The sequence below is a fragment of the Pinus tabuliformis genome, chromosome 2_2 (genome assembly GCF_031772625.1).
Source record: "Pinus tabuliformis cultivar Carrire ecotype Pingquan chromosome 2_2, CPIR1, whole genome shotgun sequence".
In the NCBI taxonomy this organism is placed as follows: Eukaryota; Viridiplantae; Streptophyta; class Pinopsida; order Pinales; family Pinaceae; genus Pinus; species Pinus tabuliformis.
Window position 1 is genome coordinate 385312795 of NC_142300.1, and position 21835 is coordinate 385334629.

Below are 21835 nucleotides of genomic sequence, written 5' to 3' on the forward strand. Positions count from 1 at the left end.
CAGTGACATTGAGCAGAAGATCACTGATGTGTCTTATTTGAAGGTATCCCTTCATCAGGCTACGAGAGAGGAGAAACAAATATTCACTCAGGTTCATGATTGGTTAGGATTCCCTGCCAAGAAAAATCAACCGGTATATACTCTATGACAACATGCTCACTAGTTGTTCATGAAGCCTTGACCACACCTAACCTCAACCACCAACAAGATATTCTTGCATAGAGTGAAATTATTGAGAAGCAGATCAAGCAAATTAAGGATGACTTGCACGCAACCAAGGCTCTACTTCGCGACCTCAAGCAATCAACAAGGATCCATTTCTAGAAACTACAACAACTCTGCACAAAATAATATACTTAGTGGAATGCTCTACTGAATGCAAGACCCAACCAATCAAAAGCTGAAGTTATCGCACAATTTATTGAGCAAGATAGGTCTCACAGATCTCTGGTGGTCAACCCTTGTTGTCTATACACAATTCAAGATTGTAGCCAAGCAATCTGTCCCATAGTTGGGTCCTTCATTTGAAGGAGAACCTACAACACATGAAGAAATGAATCAAGAAGATGTAGAACAAGCCGGAGCCTTGTAGTAGCAAGAAGAAACATTAACATCAACAAAGGACTGAATCAGGGATGAGTCAATCGATTGTGGTCGGGGCCTGTTGGGTCCTTTATTCTGCGGGACAGAGTTTTTGACACATTTTGACGAATGTAACCAAAGGGTAGTTGTGGAGGAAACAACTAAGGAAAGAAAGAAAATTTTCCAAGATCCATTATACACTGAAGATTGGTAAGTGGAAAATATGTGGACATGCAAGTGTAGCTGAGCCACAACAATCATCAATGAGAGATGGAGCAGTCACATTTGAGCCACACAAGAAACCATGAAGGAAAGGGTGTGGCATCTGAGGAAGTGACTGGCAGTTCAGACAAGTGAAGTTTATAAAAACTAAAGGAAAAGGAAATGAGAAGAAAAATTTCATATGTCGAGATGCTACCACTAAGTCTATGAGACTTAGCATGGTTCTGTGTTTATCTAATTCTCAGATACTTTATATGCTCGCTCTCCTTTTCCTATTTGAATGGTGATAGAGCTAGAAGGTAATGATGCTTTAAGTTAACGGGAAGAGTTGTGGGATTTCATTATGGTTCTAAATGTGTTAGTTGGATGTGCCTCTTCAAATTTTTTCATATGAATGAATGTATGTCTTCTATCTCTTGGATGTTTTGCTCGTTATGCTTTGCGATGACATATGTCAAATGTTATGGTTTTTAGAGTAGATGGGAATGATAGTATTTAGATAACTCTCCTTGACGTCTGGTCCTAATCCCCATCTTAGTAAGGCCATAGCACAGTTCATGTGAGATGACTTATTCCTGTTGAGTAAAGTAAAAATGTCGACGTTCCACTAAACTACAACAGATCTTTTGTTGACCCCTGTGCTTAAACCAAAGATCTCTATTGTGTATAATTTTATACCAACAAAAACAAAACAAAAATACTAAATGTTAGTTAATTATATGCATTAACTTATAATTTTTATTTATATTAATTTATAATATTTTAAAAATTAAAAAATTTATAACTAACGAATATATATTTAAAATATTGGGAATATTGTAAATTTAAAGACATCAAACCCATGTCAATATTAATAATATAATTAACATTATTAATATAGTAGTTTAATAAAATATAGGAATTGTAGTTTAATAAAATATAGGAATTGAGATGCACTCAAGTGCAATTTCACTCCCTTCAAACACACCCAACATTCACCTAATATCATGCCATTAACTTTGAGCTAACATTCGCAAAAAAAATATTAAATATAGTTTAATGTTAACTTTACGACTTAACGTTCCCCAGTATATATAAAATGTAGTTTAATATTAACTTTACGACTTAACGTTCGCAAATATATATAAAATATAGTGTAATATTAACTTTACGACTTAACGTAATATAGTTTAATAATAACTTTACTCTGACATAACGTTGGAAAAATATGACATATAATTTAATTAACTACGTTCAAGCTTTTCGTGCTGACATAATCCATATTTCATGAAAGCACCAATATTCCGATGATTTCACAGTATAATATTATCAGTGGGAGGGCATAGAAATTATCCCAAATTTATTGTCGGATGCTCAGAACTCTCTCACATATTCTGTGCGATTTGTCTTTTAGCACCGATGTCATCTGAGGCTTCCTATTTTTTTATGTCAAGCAGGAAATTGTAGTGTTAGGCGTGTATATATATAAGCGAGCCGCTATTGTCCACTCATTAAGTAAATCGCATAGCAAAGCGTGCTGTTATGGCTGAGATTTCTGAATCTGCTTCCACCAAAATGAGCAATGAATTTTCCATCCCTCGACGCACGGCCAATCGCCACGGAAACGTGTGGGACGATGAGTTCATACTATCCCTCAACTCGCCCTATGGGGTATACTTTCAATCTCTCTCTCACGGCACCTATCTCTAGCTCTGTCATCTATTTTTTCCTTTGCTTTTTAGTGTTTTTTTTGGTTGTTACCTGTCAGCCTATCATGGCATCTATCTCTATCTCTATGTTTTTTCTTAATTGCACTGAACTGGACTGGAAGCAGGCACCTGCATATTATGAACGTGTTGGGAAGCTTATTGAGGAGATCAAGTATTTACTTTTGAGCGAAATGGAAGATAGCAATTGCGATTTAATCAAACGTCTGAAGATTGTTGACACATTGGAATGCCTTGGAATTGATAGGCATTTTGATCATGAAATAAAAACAGCTGCTCTAGATTATGTTTTCAGGTAAGTCAATCTGGACAGATAAATAAATTTAATTTAGCTATTTTCAGTTCCCATGCCGACTGATAAGCTGAGCAGATGTTGGAACGAAAACGGTATAGGAGCAGGATCAAACGATTCCTGGAAAGATCTTAACGCTACAGCTTTAGGATTTCGTGCTCTCCGACTCCATCGATATAACGTGTCTTCAGGTGGTATCAACTGCAATTAATTTGATGTAAAGCTTCCAGATATTTTCTAATATAGTTAGGCAGTATAAGTGAAAGAGCTCACTATATTGGGCTAGCCTAAGTTGAATGGTGAAAGTGAAAACGTTTATTAATAAATATTGAACTTTAGACGAGTTCCAAAGTCAAATAACCTACTTAATGTGCTTGTAGATAATTATTAAAGAATCTCGTGGATAACAAACAGCAGGTATACATATTTGCATTAAGGAAAAAAAGAGAGGATGGCCTAGTTGTAGTTGATCTTGTACGGATTTTGTTAATTCCGTCCGGGATTCGAATCTAATAGCTGACGCGTATTAAATGGGCTCATTAAAGGTGTTATACGCTGAGGCATTCATCAAAAGCTTTTTATATTTAATGTGTTATACTAAACATTGACAGAATGTGTTAGAAATTTTTAATGTAATAGATCCAGTTGTTTTTTAAAAAATAAGATACTAAACATTGACAGAATGTGTTAGAAATTTTTAATGTAATAGATCCAGTTGTTTTTTAAAAAATAAGATACTAGATGTAAGTGTTTAACTACAATTTTATCAGTAAAGTTTAGGCTTCTATGATCCATATCAATTTTACAATTTTACATGTTTATTTTTATATTCTTAAATTTAATTCTATACTTATATTACAAAGTTTCCAAACAGGTGTGTTGGAGAATTTCAAGGGCGAAAACGCGAAGTTCTTCTGCAATTTTACTGGAGATAAACGCGTGAGAAGCATGTTATCGTTACTTCGAGCTTCGGACATTTCATTTCCCGGAGAAAAAGTGATGGAAGAGGCGAACGCTTTCACAAGAGAATATCTAAATCAAGTTTTAGCTGGACGAGGGGAAGTGACTGACGTAGATCAAAGTCTTTTGGAAGAGGTAGATCAAAGTCTTTTGGAAGAGGTCTTAGTGAAAATTAAATGAACGATTGTGTCCATGGTTTATAAAGGATTTAACTTCACCACTGTTGTTTAGGTAAAGTACGCATTGGAGTTTCCCTGGTATTGCAGTGCGCCCAGATGGGAGGCAAGGAGCTTTATTGAAATATATGGACAAAACAGCTCGTGGCTCAAGTACTAGCACTCTTAATTATATGTATTTGACTTATCTTCAAATTACGAAAATTGTAATGCCATACTAAATCCTCTTTCCACATTTTATTTAGGTCGAATTTCAACCAAAAAGTTCTGGATTTAGCCAAATTGGACTTCAATATCCTGCAATGCATACATCAGAAAGAGTTACAGTTTATTACAAGGTAGTGATCGGTAGTTGTCATTTTCATAATAACTATCTGCCAATTAATTCATCGTAGTGTAAACATTTTCTTAATATTAAGAAAAAAACAGTATCCATACCTAAATGTGGTTGTATTTAAATAAAACTCGCTAATATTACGCAGAAAGAAAGATAAACTGATTGTCAGTTTTGGTGGATCAAGATAAACTGATAGTCAGACTTTTTTGTTCTGTGTAGGTGGTGGCGAGAGACAGAAATCGCACCGCTGAATTTCTACCGGAAACGTCACGTGGAATATCTTTTTTGGGCTGTAACATGCATCTTCGAGCCCGAATTCTCTCAAAGCAGAACTGCCTTCGCACAAGTTGCTGTGGTGGGAACTGTTCTAGATGACCTCTATGACACTCACGGTCTGTTGGACGAACTGAAAACCATCACAGAGGGAGTAAGACGGTGAATTCAAAACCATCACTTCTTTAAATTGCCTATTGATTTATTCCTAGTTTCTCAGCATATTTCAATCATATATATCATGCGCCTCGAATATTTTCATTTTAATTAGTGTTTGTGCCATTTTCAGATGGGATCTTTCGTTGATAGATGGCCTTCCAGACCACATAAAAATTGTATTCAGGTTTTTTTTCAATACAGCTAATGAATTGGCTGTTCAAGTCGTTAAAGAGCAAGGGCGGGATATGACAGCCATATTAAAAAATAGCGTATGTGTTTAGAAAGATATGCGACTCGTAGAGGGATTAGATTAATGGGATGCTTGTAGTATTTCTATTTTACTTCCACGATGTACTAAGAATGCAAATGGCGGTGGAAAAGACAGAAGAAGATGAACACATTAACGATTAACCATTGATAAACTTTTACTGGTTGCATGATCAGTGGCAGCGATTTCTGGAGGCTTCTCTGCAATATGCGGAATGGATAGCAACTGGTTGTGTGCCGACGTTTCATGAATACATAAAGAATGCCATCCCTAGCTCAGGGATGTGTATTGTCAATCTGTTTCCGCTTCTCTTGTTGGGCCAACTTCTCCCATACAACATTCTGGAGCAAATATATTCTCCGTCTAAGATGCAGGAGCTCTCAGAATTGACGGTCAGACTCATCGACGACTTAAAAGATTTCGAGGTATCTAGATTTATTTCAAGACCGTTTAAACAAATATTGCATGCATCAAATTCCTTGCAAAATAATGACTTGTCTTCACTAATTGCAATGAAGGACGAGAAGGAAGGCGGGGAGATAGCTTCAATTATAGAGTGTTACATGAAAGACAACCCTGATTCTACCCTGGAAAACGCGTTAAATCACATCAAGGGTATTCTTCATCTTTCGCTTCAGGAATTGAATCGGGAGTTTCTTAAGGAAGACAGTGTACCATTATGTTGCAAGAAGTTCACTTTCAATATAGCACGAGGCCTTCAATTTCTGTTCAGATACGGAGACGGAATATCCGTATCTAACAACGAAGTGAAGGACCAGATATTCAAAATTCTGGTCGAGCAAGTGCCAATTGAGGAGTAATGACAACCCGGTTACTGTTACTAGGTGTTTGTATTCAGTATGTTTTGAATGTTCTTTGCTTCTTAAATGCGCATGTTCATGGTGCCGTAGATTAAATAAGCGCCGGGATTAACAATAAGAGAATTTGTGCAAGTGTTTATGGACTTAGTTTCGCTAAGTTCTGCCAAAGTGCGTGTGGAAAATTGTTCCCCGACATATTCCAAATATCGTCTACAGCAATTACAATCATCACCCAATCACCGCTGCACCATTTTCCATTTTCTTACTGTATTCTTATATGTTTTATCATGTGAAAAATATATTATGTTTTCTTTATATGTTTTATCGTCTGAAAAATATATTATATTTTCTTTATAGTTGGTTGGATTCGTAAGATGTTACGTATTATAAGGGTACAATTTTTTTTTTTTCCTTTTTTTTGATGGTTATTGTTATGGGTTAGAATTCATGTTCAATTATGGTCAACCATGATCCAATGTCTTATTATGAGAAATATTGTCTAAATATGAAAATCTACGACGGTCAACGATGGTCAATCATTGCCATCCATCATCAATAACCATGATCATCCATGGGAAACCATGATCCAACATCGCATTGTCATAAAGATTGTCTCAATATGAAAATCAACCATGGTCAACCAAGATCCAACAGCGTGAAACCATTGTCAACCATTATTAACCATTGTCAAGCATGGTATAACGTTGAATTGTGACAAAGATTGTTTCAATATGAAAACCAAACGTGGTATGCCATGGTCTATAACGATGGTCACATTGTGTCAAAGATTGTTTTAGAGTTTATAATATTTATCTTAGGGTTTATATACCTTGGTTTACAATATTAATCCCTTGGGTTTAATATTATTCCCTTGAGCTTTTAGTATTAATCCATTGGGTTTATGATATCAATACCCCAGGATTATTAATCCAAGGGTTCATATTCTTATGGTATAATATTATTGATAGGGTTTACGATATTATTCCTAGGGTTTAATGTAAATCCCTTGGGTTTATAATCCATTGGGTTTATAATATAAATTCCTTGAGTTTATTAATTCCTTGGGATTTTAATATTATTCCCTTAGTCTTACTAATCCCTTAGGTTTATAGTAAATTTAATATGGGTTCGTGACAAAGATTTTCTCAATATGGAACAGAAGCATGGTCAACTATGGTCAACGAGTTAAACACGGTAAATCATGGTCAGCATTGTTCAAACATGGTCAATGATGGTCAATTAGGTGTACCATGGTCCAACACCACTTTGTGATGAAGATCTTCTCAATATGAATAACAATCATGCAACCATGGTCCAATATTGTATTGTGAGAAGGATTTTTTCAATATGAAAATCAAGCATGGCCTAATATGGTCAATCTTGGTCAACCATGGTCAACAACCATGGTCATATTTGTTAAAGATTATCTCGTGGTCCAATGTCACATTTCAACAATCACGGTCAACTATGGTCAACTATGGTCACAATGTGACAAAGATTATCTCATGGTCCAACATCACATTTCAACAATCATGGTCAACTATGGTCCACCATGGTTCAATGTCGTATTGTGGCAAAGATTGTCTCAATACCACATTATGACAAAAAATCTCTCAATATGAAAATCAATCATGGACAACCATTGTCCAACATCACATTGTGACAAAGATTGTCTCAATAGGAAAATCAACCATGGTCGACCATGGTCCAGCGTCGCATTGTGACAAATATTATCTTAATATGAAAATCAACCATGGTTAATCATGGTTAACCATGGGCGATAACTATGGTCACATTGCGAAAAATATTTTATGATTGTCCAATGTCACATTGTGACAACCATGGTCATCCATGGTGAACCATGCTCTAACGTCGCATTGTGACAAACATTGGCTCAATATCAAAATCAACCATGGTCAATGAGGGTCCAATGTCATATTGCGACAAAATTTATCTCAATATGAAAATCAATCATGGTAAACCATTGTCCAATCACACATTGTGACAAATATTGTCTCAATATGAAAATCGCCTATGGTCAACCATGCTTTTCTTGGGGTTTATAATATTTATCTTAATGTTTATATTCCTTGGGTTTAGAATATTAATCACTTGGGTTTTTATTATTAATTCCTAGGATTTATTAGTGCCTTGGATTTATAATATCAATCTCTTGGGTTTATTAACCTAAGTGCTCATATTCTAAGGGTATGACATTATTGGTAGGTTCTATAATATTAATCCAAGGGTTTAACAAAAATCCCTTGTGTTTATACTCATTTGGATTTATAATATAAATTCCTTGGGTTTATTAATCCCTTGGGTTTATAATATTAATAGTCACTTACGATTTTAATATTAATACCAACGGCTTATAATATTAATCTCTTGGCTTCTCAATATTAATCCCTTGTGTGTTAAAATTAACCCCTTGTGTTTATTACTCCCTTAGGTTTATAATAATAATCCCCTAGTTTTATTAATCTTAGAGTTTATATTACTATAGTTTTATATTAATGCTAGGCTTCAATCTTATTCCGTTGGGTTTATAGTTCCTTAGGTTTTATAATATTTATCTTTGGGTTTATATCCCATGGGTTTGTATTATTAACCTATTGGGTCCACGAGAAATATTTTCTCAATATGGAAATCAATAATGGTCAACTATGGTCAACAGTAATCAATCACGGTCAACATTAGCCAAACATGGTCGACCATTGTCAATTACGGTCTACCATAATGCAATGACACATTGTGGCAAATATTGTGTTAATATTTTTTCTTTATCAATCATTGTTGATAACATTAATCCTAAGGTTTAATATAAATCCCTTGGGTTTATAATCATGGTCAACCATTATCTAACGTCGCATTGTGACAGATATTTTCTCAATATGAAAATCAACGATGGTCAATCATCTTAAACCATGGTTGAATATTGTCACATTTTGACAAATATTGTCTCAATATGAAAATAAACGATGGTCAACCATGTTTGTTTTAGGGTTTACAATATTTGTATTAGGTTTTATATACCTTAGTATTACAATATTAATCCCTTGGGTTTAATATTATTCCTTTGAGTTTTTAGTATCAAACCCTTGGGTTTATAATGTCAATTTCTTAGGCTTAATAATCTAAGGGTTCATATTCCTAGGGAATATTATTAACGCTAGGGTTTATAATATTAATGCTAGGTTTAATATAAATCTTTTGGGTTTAAATATAAATTCGTTGAGTTTACAATATTAATAGTCACTTACATTTATAATATTAATCCCAAGTGTTTATGATATTAATTTCTTGGATTCTCGATATTAATCCCTTCGGTTTATAATATTAATTCCATTGGGATTATAAAGCCAAGGGAATAATATTAAACGCTAGGAATATGAACCCTTCGATTAATAAACCCAAGGATTGTTATTGTAAATGCAAGGGAATAATTTTAAACTCGAGGAATATTTAACTTTGAGTTTGCAATATTAATAATTTATTTGGTTTTTAATATTAATTCCACCGGTTTTTAATATTAGCGTGTTGGGTTTAACGATTTCTTAGGTTTGTAATATTAATAATCCATTGGGTTTTTAATATGAATTTCTTTGTTTTATTATTATTCCCTTGGATTTTCAATATTTATTCATTGGGTTTATTAATTCCTTGATTTATTGATTCTTTGGGTTTATAATATTAATAATCCCGAAAATATATGATTCATTGACTTTATAATTTTAAAGTTTTTTTATATTAATCTTATATTTGATATATTAATATAATAATTTAACATACTAAATTTATAATATAACATATATTAAGTTGATGTTTACGATGTATATCAATCATATTGATATAGAATATAATTTTGAAAATAATAATGTCTTCACTATTATGAAATTAAGATATAATAAAAATATATCTAAAATATGTTAAATGAAATTGCTTTATCGAATGATTTTAAGTTTGAATTATATAAACATTAAATAAGAAATTCAAATATAATTTCCTTATAATATGGTTTTCTATTATATAAAATACTAAAATGTATATAAAGTAAATAAGTTATAATATGGTTAGCTATTATATAAAATATTAAAATGTATATCAAGTATTTTAGTTATCGGTTTAAATTCTTAAAATACAACAAACATTGAAGAAGAGAACGTTAAGTATTAAAATGCAAATAAAGAAATTTAGTTATACGATTTAATATGATTAGTTATTGTGTAAAATATTAAAATGTATATAAAGTAATTTAGTTGTCACTGTAAACATTATACAATATAAGAGAAAACGAAGAAAAGAATGGGAAGTATTGTTTTGGTGTTTATGTATGATGATGGTGATGGTGGTGGTGGTTAACGTCCACTGAGACCAAGCTTTGGTCTATCGGACTTAAAGAAATAAATTATTTAGTTTGATTTAAGATTTTATTCCTATGCTCAAAAATCTTCGAGATAAGCCTCCCGATCTCATTGTAATTTTGACAACATAAAAGGCTAGGAAGGTCAGTATTGTAATGAATATTTTGAAACTGAGATCTAATGTTGTTGTACACGGGGCACTCTAAGAGGAAGTGATTTTCATCCTCGATGTTCGTATTCTCACAGAGATGGCAGAAGATTTCCATCCATGGTGTTTTAGGAACTGCCCAACGACCCGTTTCACTATGGAGCTCATGAGAGTTCGTTCTAATCTTGGCTATATTAATTTTCTTCTTTGAGCTAGTTAAAATAGAGAGATACTTTTGATCTTCTAGGGTGGGGTTGATGACCTCCTTATAATATCTTAATTTTCTTTAGCTACTAAATCCTTCTCACACCACATTTTTTCTTTGAACTTAGAAGTAACAATATTTTTAATGCTATTAATGTTTTGCAATGCAACATTCTCGTGTATCTCCCAATGGTTTAACCGGGCCTTGGCGTCTTTATACCAACCTCGTTTGAGCCTTAGGTGGTTTTGGCTAGAATTGAAAGCTAACTTGGGAAGTCTATGGTCTCCTATGTTATTGAGTTTGTGCTTATACAATAGAAGCCTATTCATAGCTAGGCTCTCAGTAAGGGAAACACCCACTTATATAAGGAGAATAGCATAGGGTGTGTTGCTTTTAATTTTGAGGTTATACGTTATAAAACGCTTCCGGATTTGCTCAATCTTTCTCCAGGATTCTCTAGAGATGCTACAACCCCAAACCTCACATCCATATAAGGTAACTGGAGTGTCTAAAGCTTCAAGGAGGAAGTTATTTCTATCCCACATTACGAGGTTTGTTGTTTTACAATTATTTTCAAGAAAAAAATAAGCTTTCCATCCCCCATTAATCCTTTTCTCAATGTTATAGTTCTAGTTGAGCTTGTAATGAATATCAATTGTTAAGTACTTGTAGGAAGACACTTCCTCCAAGTTACTATTGTAATACATAAAATTAGCGTAAGTGTTCTTATTGGATTTGATAATCATAACTTTTGTTTTGTCAGTGTTAACAATCATACCCATGGTAGAGCAGAAATCCTTAAGAAGTATAAGTTGATTATCAAGATCAAATGGACACCTTATGAGAATAACAATATTGTCAGCGTAGAGAAGAAGGATGATGACTTCTTCCTCTAAACAACCTTCTAGCTTGTCGATGTAAATGCCAAGTAGGGTAGGGGAGAGGGGGAAACCTTGTTTAACTTTGATATTACATATCTTTCGACCACCCCTCATTTCTCTTTAAATTAGCTATTACATTCTCATATAACCTTAAAGCGGAAACTCTCAACTCAAAAGGAACCTTTAGCTCTTCTAATCTATTCCAAAGGTTGTTTCTAGGAACCGTATCGAAAGCCTTTCTAAAGTCCACAAGGCAACAAAAGGGATTGGATTATCATTGTGGCATTCCTCCACAATTATCCTAAGCATAATGAGGTGGTCTATTTTTGAGTTTTGTTTTCTAAAACCCGCTTGGCCTTTAGCACTCTTACCTTCACCTTCAAGCCATTTGCTCAACTTCCTTTCCAAAATAATACCCTATAACTTGGCTATGAGAGGGCTGATCATAATTGTCTGATAATTAGAGGGGTTATTTGTATCCCCACTTTTAAAAATAGGGATAATGAGGCTTGAGTCGATGGTTTAGGGAACTCTTGCTTGACCGCTTGATTGAAAAGCTTGTGAATGTGGGGGATGAGGACATGACCTCCAATTTTTAAGATTTCGGCCTGGTAACCTTCAATGTCCTATTTTATATGGTTCATATATATATAATGTTGTTACCCATCTATATATATATATATATACACGTTTTCAACTAAGCAGATTAGCCCCTATTTATTATAAAAATTGTTATAATTCATGTTCATATGATATTTTTTAAACTAATTGATTTAATTAAAGGGGTTGTAAGGGCATAACTATTTTGAGATAAATATCAATATTAGTCTATGATTAATATTAAGTATATTCTAAAATATTTCATGGAGATTAAGTCCCTGCAATCCACCTCATAATTATTAATAATTAATTAGAATTTTAAAATCCCTATTCCAATACACACAAACCTATCAACATATTATTGTTATAATTATCTTTTATATTTTGAAAAATTTAATGCTATGTTACCTCTAATGAGTCTTAGAGTTGCTTTAACTTCTCTTAGTTGTGCCACAATTTCTACGAGAAATTTTCCAATCACTTAAAATAATTGAGATATTTTTATGAGAGTTTGAAAAACCCAATGTAATTGATTACAAAAGTGTCTTAAAAAAATGTTTAACAAATTAGAATAAAAACATTAAGTAAATGTCTAACTAGAAAATAACCAATAATATTGTTATAAATATTAAAAATTTAGTTTTAATAGAATTGATTGTTGGGGAAAAATAAAATATGAATTTAGATTGATTTTATTTTGGAATCCTTTATAATTTTAGAGGGATAAAATCCCCACACAAATACATATTTTTTTCACTTCTTTTTTTACTTTAAATGGTTTACACCATAAAGGGTTTCGTCTTTCTTGACACATTATACATGTTAAAATAAATCTATGCTAGTTCGGATATATGTGTGTGTGTGAAAGGTATAAAGTTAAGATAAATCTATGTTGTTTTGGATATATATAAACTCCATATTAACTATGAAAGAAAATATATATCCATTATATTGAGTAGGGTATTTTCTAACTAAATGTATGTATATATATCGTGTAGACAATGATTTATTTTATTTGTGGTCCAAATTGAAATAATTTTTTAATGATTTCTCTTACTTTCAATTACTATATTTCTATATATAAAGTTTATATAAATTTGTTCTGCTTAATGCTAACATAAAAACATTTTATTTATGGTTGATATTGTTGTTATTTCAAGGTTTACGCAAAAATTTAATCGCATGAATAATGACACAAAATTCAATAGTACATAATATTTTACATGGTAAAACTCTAACATTTTGTTAAGGAAGCATTCTAAGCTATTGTTGTTTTATTATTATTAATATTAATATTAATATTATTATTATTATAAGAAAACTACAATCAAACTTATATTCCTCTTCAATCTCTCAGAATTGATAAATGAAGTAAGAATTGTTTTGGTAACTATCATTTGGTTTTGGAAACCAACACTGTTAAGGTAAATGTAATAAAAAATTAGGTGAATCTCATCCTTATTTTTTCTTTAAATTTTTTTTTGTCACATTTAACAATGGACACTTTGGAAACAATTTTATAGTACCTTGACCATTCCAAATTATTTTCGTCACTGTTATACAATGGTGCTTTGTTTTTTTAAATGTGTGATTATTTTTAGAATATTATGGTTATGATTGAACTTAATGCCTATGGAGACTAGGATTGGGATGAAGGGGATATGGAATTAAACTTTATATTATGAATAAATGTTTTACCTTCAGAAAACTATGGGAAAGAGCACATGATTAATAGAAACTTATTTCTATTCTACAAAGCTATTATGTTCCCAAGTCCACATAGTGGAGAAATCAATTATTAAGAAAATAACATAATTGGAGAGAAATATTATGCTAAATTAATAATTAGAAATTATCATAATGGGAGAAAAAGATTATGCTAAAAACCTATCCACAAAGAAGTTCTAAATTGGGTGAAAGTAAAAGAAAGCACAAAAAGTAGGACATTGCCATGAAAAAATCTACTAGGAAGAGATAAAAATACCACTAGGGAATACATAAGAGGTTGTTATTCTTAGAGGCAAGAAGTCTGAGCTTGGGGGGAGTTTTTGGTTGTAGTTTGTTGGTTAGGAGGAACTTGTTCTATCCCATAGGGTTCCTAGTAATGCTATTATAGTTAGGAAATCTTAAATTCGTGTTATCACTAGCAGTGAAGGTTATGCAGTATTTCTTTATACTCCCTATCCATTCATAATGAATCGTATATGGGTATGTCTGGTTAAAGAATAGAAAACATATATATATTTCTTTCTATAACTCATGATAGTGATTAATAATATATTGATATGGTTGTATGATATAGAAGTGAATGGATATTCATAAGTAATCTAGTTAGGGGGATATAGAAGGCATATAAATTGATGCTTGTGCACTATGTGGATATTAAATATAATTATAAGGAAAAAGGTACACACAAACATAATGTAGTTCAAATATAAGGTATAACACATATAAGGACATTGGATTAATCTTTTATGCATATTTCCAATGGAATGTCTTTTCTAGGGAAGACTATAGTTAATACATGAAAAGGGATTTGTGACAAATTGGGAGCATTGAATTAAACTGTGGGTCACAAGGAAATAATATTTATACGTTTAGACAATAGATAAACTGAAAGGAAATTACTGAAGAAATAATACCTTAGCATGAGATATAAGAGTAATTTATTTTAGAACAATAAATTGACCGGTAGAAATTGCAGACATATTAATTATTTATTTTGTAGTAAGGAAACATGAAATGGGCATAATAATCATATTATCTATTTAACATACAATATTTGTTTGTGAGTATGTTTGGAAACCACTAATAAATTAGGGGAAATATAGTCATTCTACTCCTTAACTATATTCCTACCCGTGTTGGCTATATATAGAGAAATATATATGGAAATTAAAGAATAATATTTTAAGTAATCAATTCTAGAGGATGTGTATGAATTGAAATATTAAGATCACTATAAGTAAAACTATCATACAAAAATAAAGAGGCTCATTTGAAATTGAATTAATACTATAATGGTATAATATCAAGGGTATAAACATTCTCTTGTAATTCATTAAAATATACTATCAATTATAGATGTTAGGGAGACACTAAAAATTGATTGTTTTAATTGAGAACTTCGGTTATAATCCAACATTGGATATCAAAATAAATGACTGACATCGGTGGATGTGTGTATACAAATCATGAAATTTAGTTTATTGCAATAATGTAATAACTAGAATACATACTGAGTACAATGATATAAGAAGAATGATATAAGAAGAGCTAAGACATTTGGCCAAGTAAGAGTGAAATATTAACAATGGTAACTAAATTACATGCTATAATTACATTTCCAATTCATAAAGTGAAATATTGCAAACTAATGAGACATCTCCATAGAGGTTATGATAGTGATTTCACACTTCATGTCAAGAATATATTCTAACAATTTGATGCAAAGAGTGCATACACTAAGGTAAATATAAAGGAATTATGCATATGATTACAATAGATATAGTGGAATTCATTCGACAAGTGTGAAATCAATGCGAGTAGTAAATATAAATTTTTATAAAGGAACAATTACTCAATAGAAAACATATACTAAAAGAAAATTGTATTAATAGGTAGGGAGATGGTTTGAAGACTAAATACAAGGGTATGTGGGCACAACCTACTCGATGGAATTAAAAGGGAACCAATGTACCAAATACATTTATAATAAAAAATTGAATACACAAAGTTTATGCGAGATTGGGCAAGTTTGGATCAATGCCATTGATTAACCGTGGACTGAAATAAAGCTACATTCAACATTAACAGGTCAAGCTTGGGAACATATGCAACCAATGTGATAGAATTCCATAGGTCAAGCTTGAGGTCACTCATATATCGATAAGGATATGAATAGGACTCACATAAAATAATTTCAAGTTACCTGAAAGGATTCACCGATAAGAAATTATTACCTTGAGTATGAAAAATTTATAATAAAAAGAATAAGATATTTGGAATTAGTATATAAAGTGGAGGTAATTTTTGGAGAAGGGGAACCAAGTAGTACAATGTAACCTATGCGATGAAAATCACATAAAAAGGTTAAACCCTCAAACAAATTTCAAGTTATAGAATATAAAGTCAATAGTGAATAAATGGGAAAAAAGAACCCTTCGCCATTAGAAACAAGTAAATGTTAAAAATAAGAAATGTGGGAGCATGCATCAAAATTAAACCAACGATTAAATATAATTTTTTGGGAAAAAACCTAGTTCATCAACCATGGATAGACCTTAAGTAAGCCAGAATTATGGTTCCAGCATTAGAATACCAATTCACAAAAACCCATAAACGGTTCAATTTTGAAACAATATAGAGTGAAAGGAAAAATTTCATATTAAGAAGTAGTAGTAGAAATTAGGAAAATGGCATGACAAAATTACTTGTAGGGTTAAAGGTGAAGACCCCTATAGGATTTGTCTCTTAAATTATGATCTGAAAATTGAAAGAGAAATGGATTGGAAACATTGGAACTCAACAAAAAAAAATACACAAAGAAGATACATGTACAAAATGAAATTGACCACATTGACAAAATAAGAACCATGGAGTTAGAGAAAAAAACACATGAAAGAATCCGTAAATAAGAAAATCCTTGAAGTCCTCTGGAAATTTCACAACCATATTAAAAATAAGTCAAACAGAGTCTAAGAATGGTGCATAAGACAATAATGTTATGTTCTTGTGAAACAAGAAGTGTGTAGCAGTTAGAGATTATAATTGTGTATTACGAAAGTCCCAAAATAAAAACTCACTGAAATGAGGGAGAAATTTGAAGCTACCTCTATGAAATGAACAATTTGGGTGAAGAATATTAACCAGGTGGAATTCAAATACCCTAAAGTTACAAATTTCCAAGGAAACCAAGAACACCTACCATCGAAAAAATACAGGGTTTAAAACCCTCGTTCGACTTTCCTAGATGAAAGAGCAGGGTCAGTGGTGAAAAATTAAAAAAGAAAATGAACCCTAAACAAACAACTTTACCTAGTTTCATTCCTTTCTCTTACCTCAATCGTTGGATTTCTATGTTAAATCTTGGCCATGGAACATGAAAACCATGTGAACCTAGTGAGTTGGAACCATTAAAAAGTGGCAGGTGGTATCAATCACATGGAAAGGTATTTAACCGTTAAGGTTTCCATAGTGAGTGAGTGAATTTATATGGTTAATGAATAATTAAACCACCCATAAAGTGCATCCTCAAATTAAAATGTTCCTTAACAATCACACATGTATGAAGACAATATATACCTTAGATAAAAACTATAAAGAAATAAAATCTTAACTCAACATATGTGAACCATAGATGTTATACAAATATCATAACCATGTAAACCTATGCCTAGATGAAAATAAATATGCTAAGAATCAAAATAATCATGAAAATAAGTTAGTAAACACCAAGGAACATATGGTAACTACACATAAGGAACAAGTTTACAAATGCGATAGATAAAATTGAGCATCAAGGCTCCAATATTATTAAAAAATCCTTGTGAAAGTGTTAAATGAAGACATAACATTTTGGAAAATGGAGGAATATTATACCGAATCTGAGGATGTTGTGAAGACTTATTTCCTAAGGGAAAAATATGTTATTGATGTTGTAATTATATCAATGAGGGCATTTGTTTTTTGTATTTGAGAGGGGTATGTGACATATGGTATTAGAGTTGTAGGTTAAAAGTTTGAGGCATAAGGCATAAACCATAGCTTTAATTTTATTCAATGGTTGTGTCTCAAAAAAATAATTAAAGTGTTAGTGGGATAGTGCTCTGAAAAAAAAATGAAATGATAGAACAATGGAAAAAACTTCTGCTAAGTTTCTTGATAAAGAATATTATATTTGGGTTTAGTTGGGAGATGAAACTTCACCTCTAGAAACCCAATTATTGGAAATCGAAAAAGACGAGAGTCAATAATTGAGTAGTATAAAAGCCTACAATAGGCATTTGGTAAAGGAAAAAACAATTTAACTTTGAAACGGGAACTATAAACTCAAAACGGGAACTCTGGCCAAAAAACCCCAAAAAAACATCAAAAACAGTGCTAAAAACGAAAAGTGTGTATACTGGAACGATGTTTTTTTTTTTAGGCGTCAATTTTGAACATGTTTTAAGAATGGCAGTGACTACAAAATTTACTACGAAATTTTTGTGAAAAATATAGCTTCAAAACGAAAGTGATGATACTGGAATAATGATTTTTCTTTTTAGGGTCAATTTTCAAACTTTTTAAAAAATGTTAATAAAACCAATTTTTTATGTCTCAAACAAAGTTAATTTTTAAGGAAAAAACACATTAATGTTTATAGTAGAATATCATTTTTCTTTCCTAAGTATAAATTTAACATGTTTTCAACCACACCATGCTAGATACAAAAGAAATTGAAATTTTTTCAACTATAAAATTAAAAAACCATGACATTATGAACAAATTATATCACTGAATGAAATCAAAAGTCTTTATTTGTATACTGAATAAAACATACATTATATCTCTAATTTGATATTGCATTGTAGATATTTAAACAATAAAATTTATCATACTTAAGACATAATCCAACAACATAAAAATGCTTCATAACTTCTCATTTAACAACATGTGGAAAACATTAATTTTATTTGAAGATATGATGCATACATCAGTTATATAATCTGTCTTAAACAATTATTCAAAATCACTCATATTTTCTTGCACACCATCACAATTTGCATCTTCAGATGAGTGACTGGATGTTGACGAAGATGTTCCATATTCTTCTCTTTCATCAACTAGTGCCCCATCTGAGTCCACATGCATGCCCAACATTCCAGGTTTCAAAAGTCTTCTAGATCTACGATTGGTTTCAGCAGACTCCCATGTCAACACTATTCCTTCTGGTAACAACCTTTTCAGAATCTCTATCATCTTGAAGCGAAGAGTTCCTCTCTTTGTTAAATAGAAGTCATAAACAAGTATGTCAAAATCCTCCAATTGTAATATGTCTGTGCGGCGGCGATTTATATTTGTACCCTTTCTTTTTCTTTTTCCACCATTTTTTTTGTCAACTACCATCTCTGGCTTATACACACCATTGAATGGGTGTGTATTTGTGGCATACCAATGTACTTCAACACTTGTAACATCCTCGTTTTTTGTAAAGACCTTTATAACTTTAGCAACCCAAAATGGATAGCCTATGGGATCTCCATCTGCTAGCACTGCAATCATGCAACCCTCCTTAATATCATGTATTGAACCCCTATAAAGGTCTTCCATGGCTTCACGTTGTGCACGAGATCTTCTGGAACCAATATACATCTCTCTTTCCATTGCCTGTGAAGAATTAATAATACCTTGAGTTTGTTGTTGTTCAACAATGTTTACTTCCTCTTGTTCATTCGATACATTTTGTGGCCAAATAAATGGATGTGGGAGAAAACCTATCTAGAATGTGAGGCCTATGCTTTGCCACTTTTCCTTTAGTTATGTGAATGTAAATACAAAGAAAGAGACGCACACCATGGAGTTTTCTTTGGCACCATGGTGTGAATAACAACTAAAGATTATTTTCCTCCTTTTTTATGCTCTCAAATACCATTTCTAGATGTTCTAGTCAACTATGGAAGGCTTAAAATGCTAAATAATGGAATCCACTTCTTCCTATTGGCCCTATATTTAACATAGCTTAATAATATATTAAAATTAGGTTTTTTGCATGCTTCACCCTCAACTTTGAAGTCCACACATGGCTAGCCATAAATGTGTGGCTAATGAGGCATAACACACCATCTAGTTACGTCATGGTTGTCAAAATGCTGGTGCTTTTTACATGGTTAGAAATGTCTTTATTTTCATAATAATGTTTAGGAGTTGTGAGCTATAATAAAAAAATATTAACCCAAAAAATTTTTGGTTGATTGAAATGTCTAAATAACTATATAAAGTTCTAAACCCCAAATCTCACTCAAAATTTATAAATATAAATAAAAAAATATATAATAATTACTCCATTCCAAACCATACCATATACATATACAAAATAGTTAAAATTTATAAATATAAATAAAAAAATATATAATAATTACTCCATTCCAAACCATACCATATACATATACAAAATGGTTAATTTCATTGAAGGAATCTTTTTCATGGCTGGACATCCAATACAACTCATTTATAAACTTACCTCATGGTTTGGCTCCCTATTCTGCTTCGATTTTTGTATATACTCTAATTGGACAAATAATTAATATTAGTTTGCTCACGTACACCAGTGACATTTATTATTATTTATTTATCTTCTTTAACTTTAATGATTAAGGCCTTTAAAGGAGGAGAAACACTTTACCGGATATTTTTTAGATTATATATTCTGTAATAAAGCATCCAATGAGAAGAAGCATATAATAGAGCATAGGAGAAAAGCACCATAATATCATAGTTTTGCAATAAGCTTTATGGATTTAGATTTTAACAATCCACCATTATTTTATCAAGAAAAAGGGCATGACCCTGCATAAAGTTACTTTATTTCCAACCAGGTGTTCTCCTTTGTCATTATCGTGTTTGCTTTTGACCTTATTGGTGCATTTCCAATCTTATATCAGAGTAGAAGAACAATCTGTGGTGCGTGCTGCAGCTTTTTAAAAAATTTAAAAGCAGAAATTTCGCAATCAAGCATAACCTGAATATCTAGAAGTAGTAGATCAAGATTGTGCAGTTATATATCTAGTTTTCTAAAGTTTTAAATATTTTTTTTAACAGTGGCCTAAAGCTTAGATTAATCAGTCTCAACAAGCTTCTTAATCAGTAAAAAAATTATAATTTAAAAGGTTTATATATAAGGCATTTACATATACATTATTAATAACGTTAATTAACTTATATAAAAATTTACCAAAATACTAATAATTGGAACCGGAAAAGAGTCTTATAATCTTCATTTACATTTACATGAGAAAAGAAATAAAATTTGCACATGGTGAAACTGTCAGTCCTAATTTCCCATATTTTTTTTTATGGAGGATTCAACTCAAATTGTGACATGGAGATTGCAATATTCTCAACTTTGCAATTTGGGTATTTCAAAACTGTATAGTGACTTTTTTTTTTCTTTAACGAAAATGTGACCGAATGATTGTTTCATGGTCTACGTAGTTAATCTTTCCATCATATTTTTTGAATATATCTATATATATACTAAAACCTCCCCATCCTTTGAAAAGAAAAACAAGAATGTGGACACTCAAAACCTAGAACAAACTGAAAGTTGATGTTACTGCAATTCCAGAGCATGTCCACAACGTGGGATTATTAATAGTAAACTATATATCAAATTCATCTTTCTGTTATGAATGGGATTCCAGAGCAGGTCGATTCTGGGAATCGACCTGCTCTGGATTCATGAAAAGTAAACTATATATCAAATTCATCTTTGTGTTATGTTATGGTAAGTATTAATGTACTCGTTCATTAATGAATTATGGAACTAAACCTATAGCATTTCATTAATCCTCGTTTACCAATTATGGTTGTATCCACTCCAATTTTATATAGTTTTTTAAAGTTTTAAAATTTTTCTTTAACAGTGGCTTGAAACTTAGATTAATCAGTCTCAACAAGCTTCTTAATCAATAAAAAAATTATAATTTAAAAGGTTTATATATAAGGCATTTACATATACATTATTAATAACGTTAATTAACCTTATATAAAAATTTACCAAAAGACTAATAATTGGAACCGGAAAAGAGTCTTATAATCTTCATTTACATTTACATGGGAAAAGAAATAAAATTTGCAC

At 31.6% G+C, this 21835-nt stretch overlaps 1 protein-coding gene across 1 annotated transcript; it reads left to right on the forward strand.

Annotated features, from left to right (window-relative positions):
• Positions 1-2301: 2301 nt before the first annotated feature.
• Positions 2302-5912, forward strand: LOC149192876 (alpha-humulene synthase-like). Its single transcript, XM_089406484.1, has 10 exons — positions 2302-2454; positions 2618-2805; positions 2881-2993; positions 3677-3897; positions 3994-4091; positions 4184-4276; positions 4495-4710; positions 4838-4976; positions 5152-5400; positions 5494-5912. The coding sequence occupies exons 1-10, from the start codon at positions 2326-2328 to the stop codon at positions 5794-5796; spliced, it is 1749 nt and encodes a 582-aa protein (XP_089262610.1). The 5' UTR covers positions 2302-2325; the 3' UTR covers positions 5797-5912.
• Positions 5913-21835: the final 15923 nt, after the last annotated feature.

Bases quoted from the DNA above. Each gene is read 5' to 3' on its own strand.
- LOC149192876 (XM_089406484.1), top strand. From the start codon at position 2,326: ATGGCTGAGATTTCTGAATCTGCTTCCACCAAAATGAGCAATGAATTT. The intron at 2,806-2,880 runs GTAAGTCAATCT...TAAGCTGAGCAG, and splicing joins GCTCTAGATTATGTTTTCAG to ATGTTGGAACGAAAACGGTA. The intron at 4,277-4,494 runs GTAGTGATCGGT...TGTTCTGTGTAG, and splicing joins GAGTTACAGTTTATTACAAG to GTGGTGGCGAGAGACAGAAA.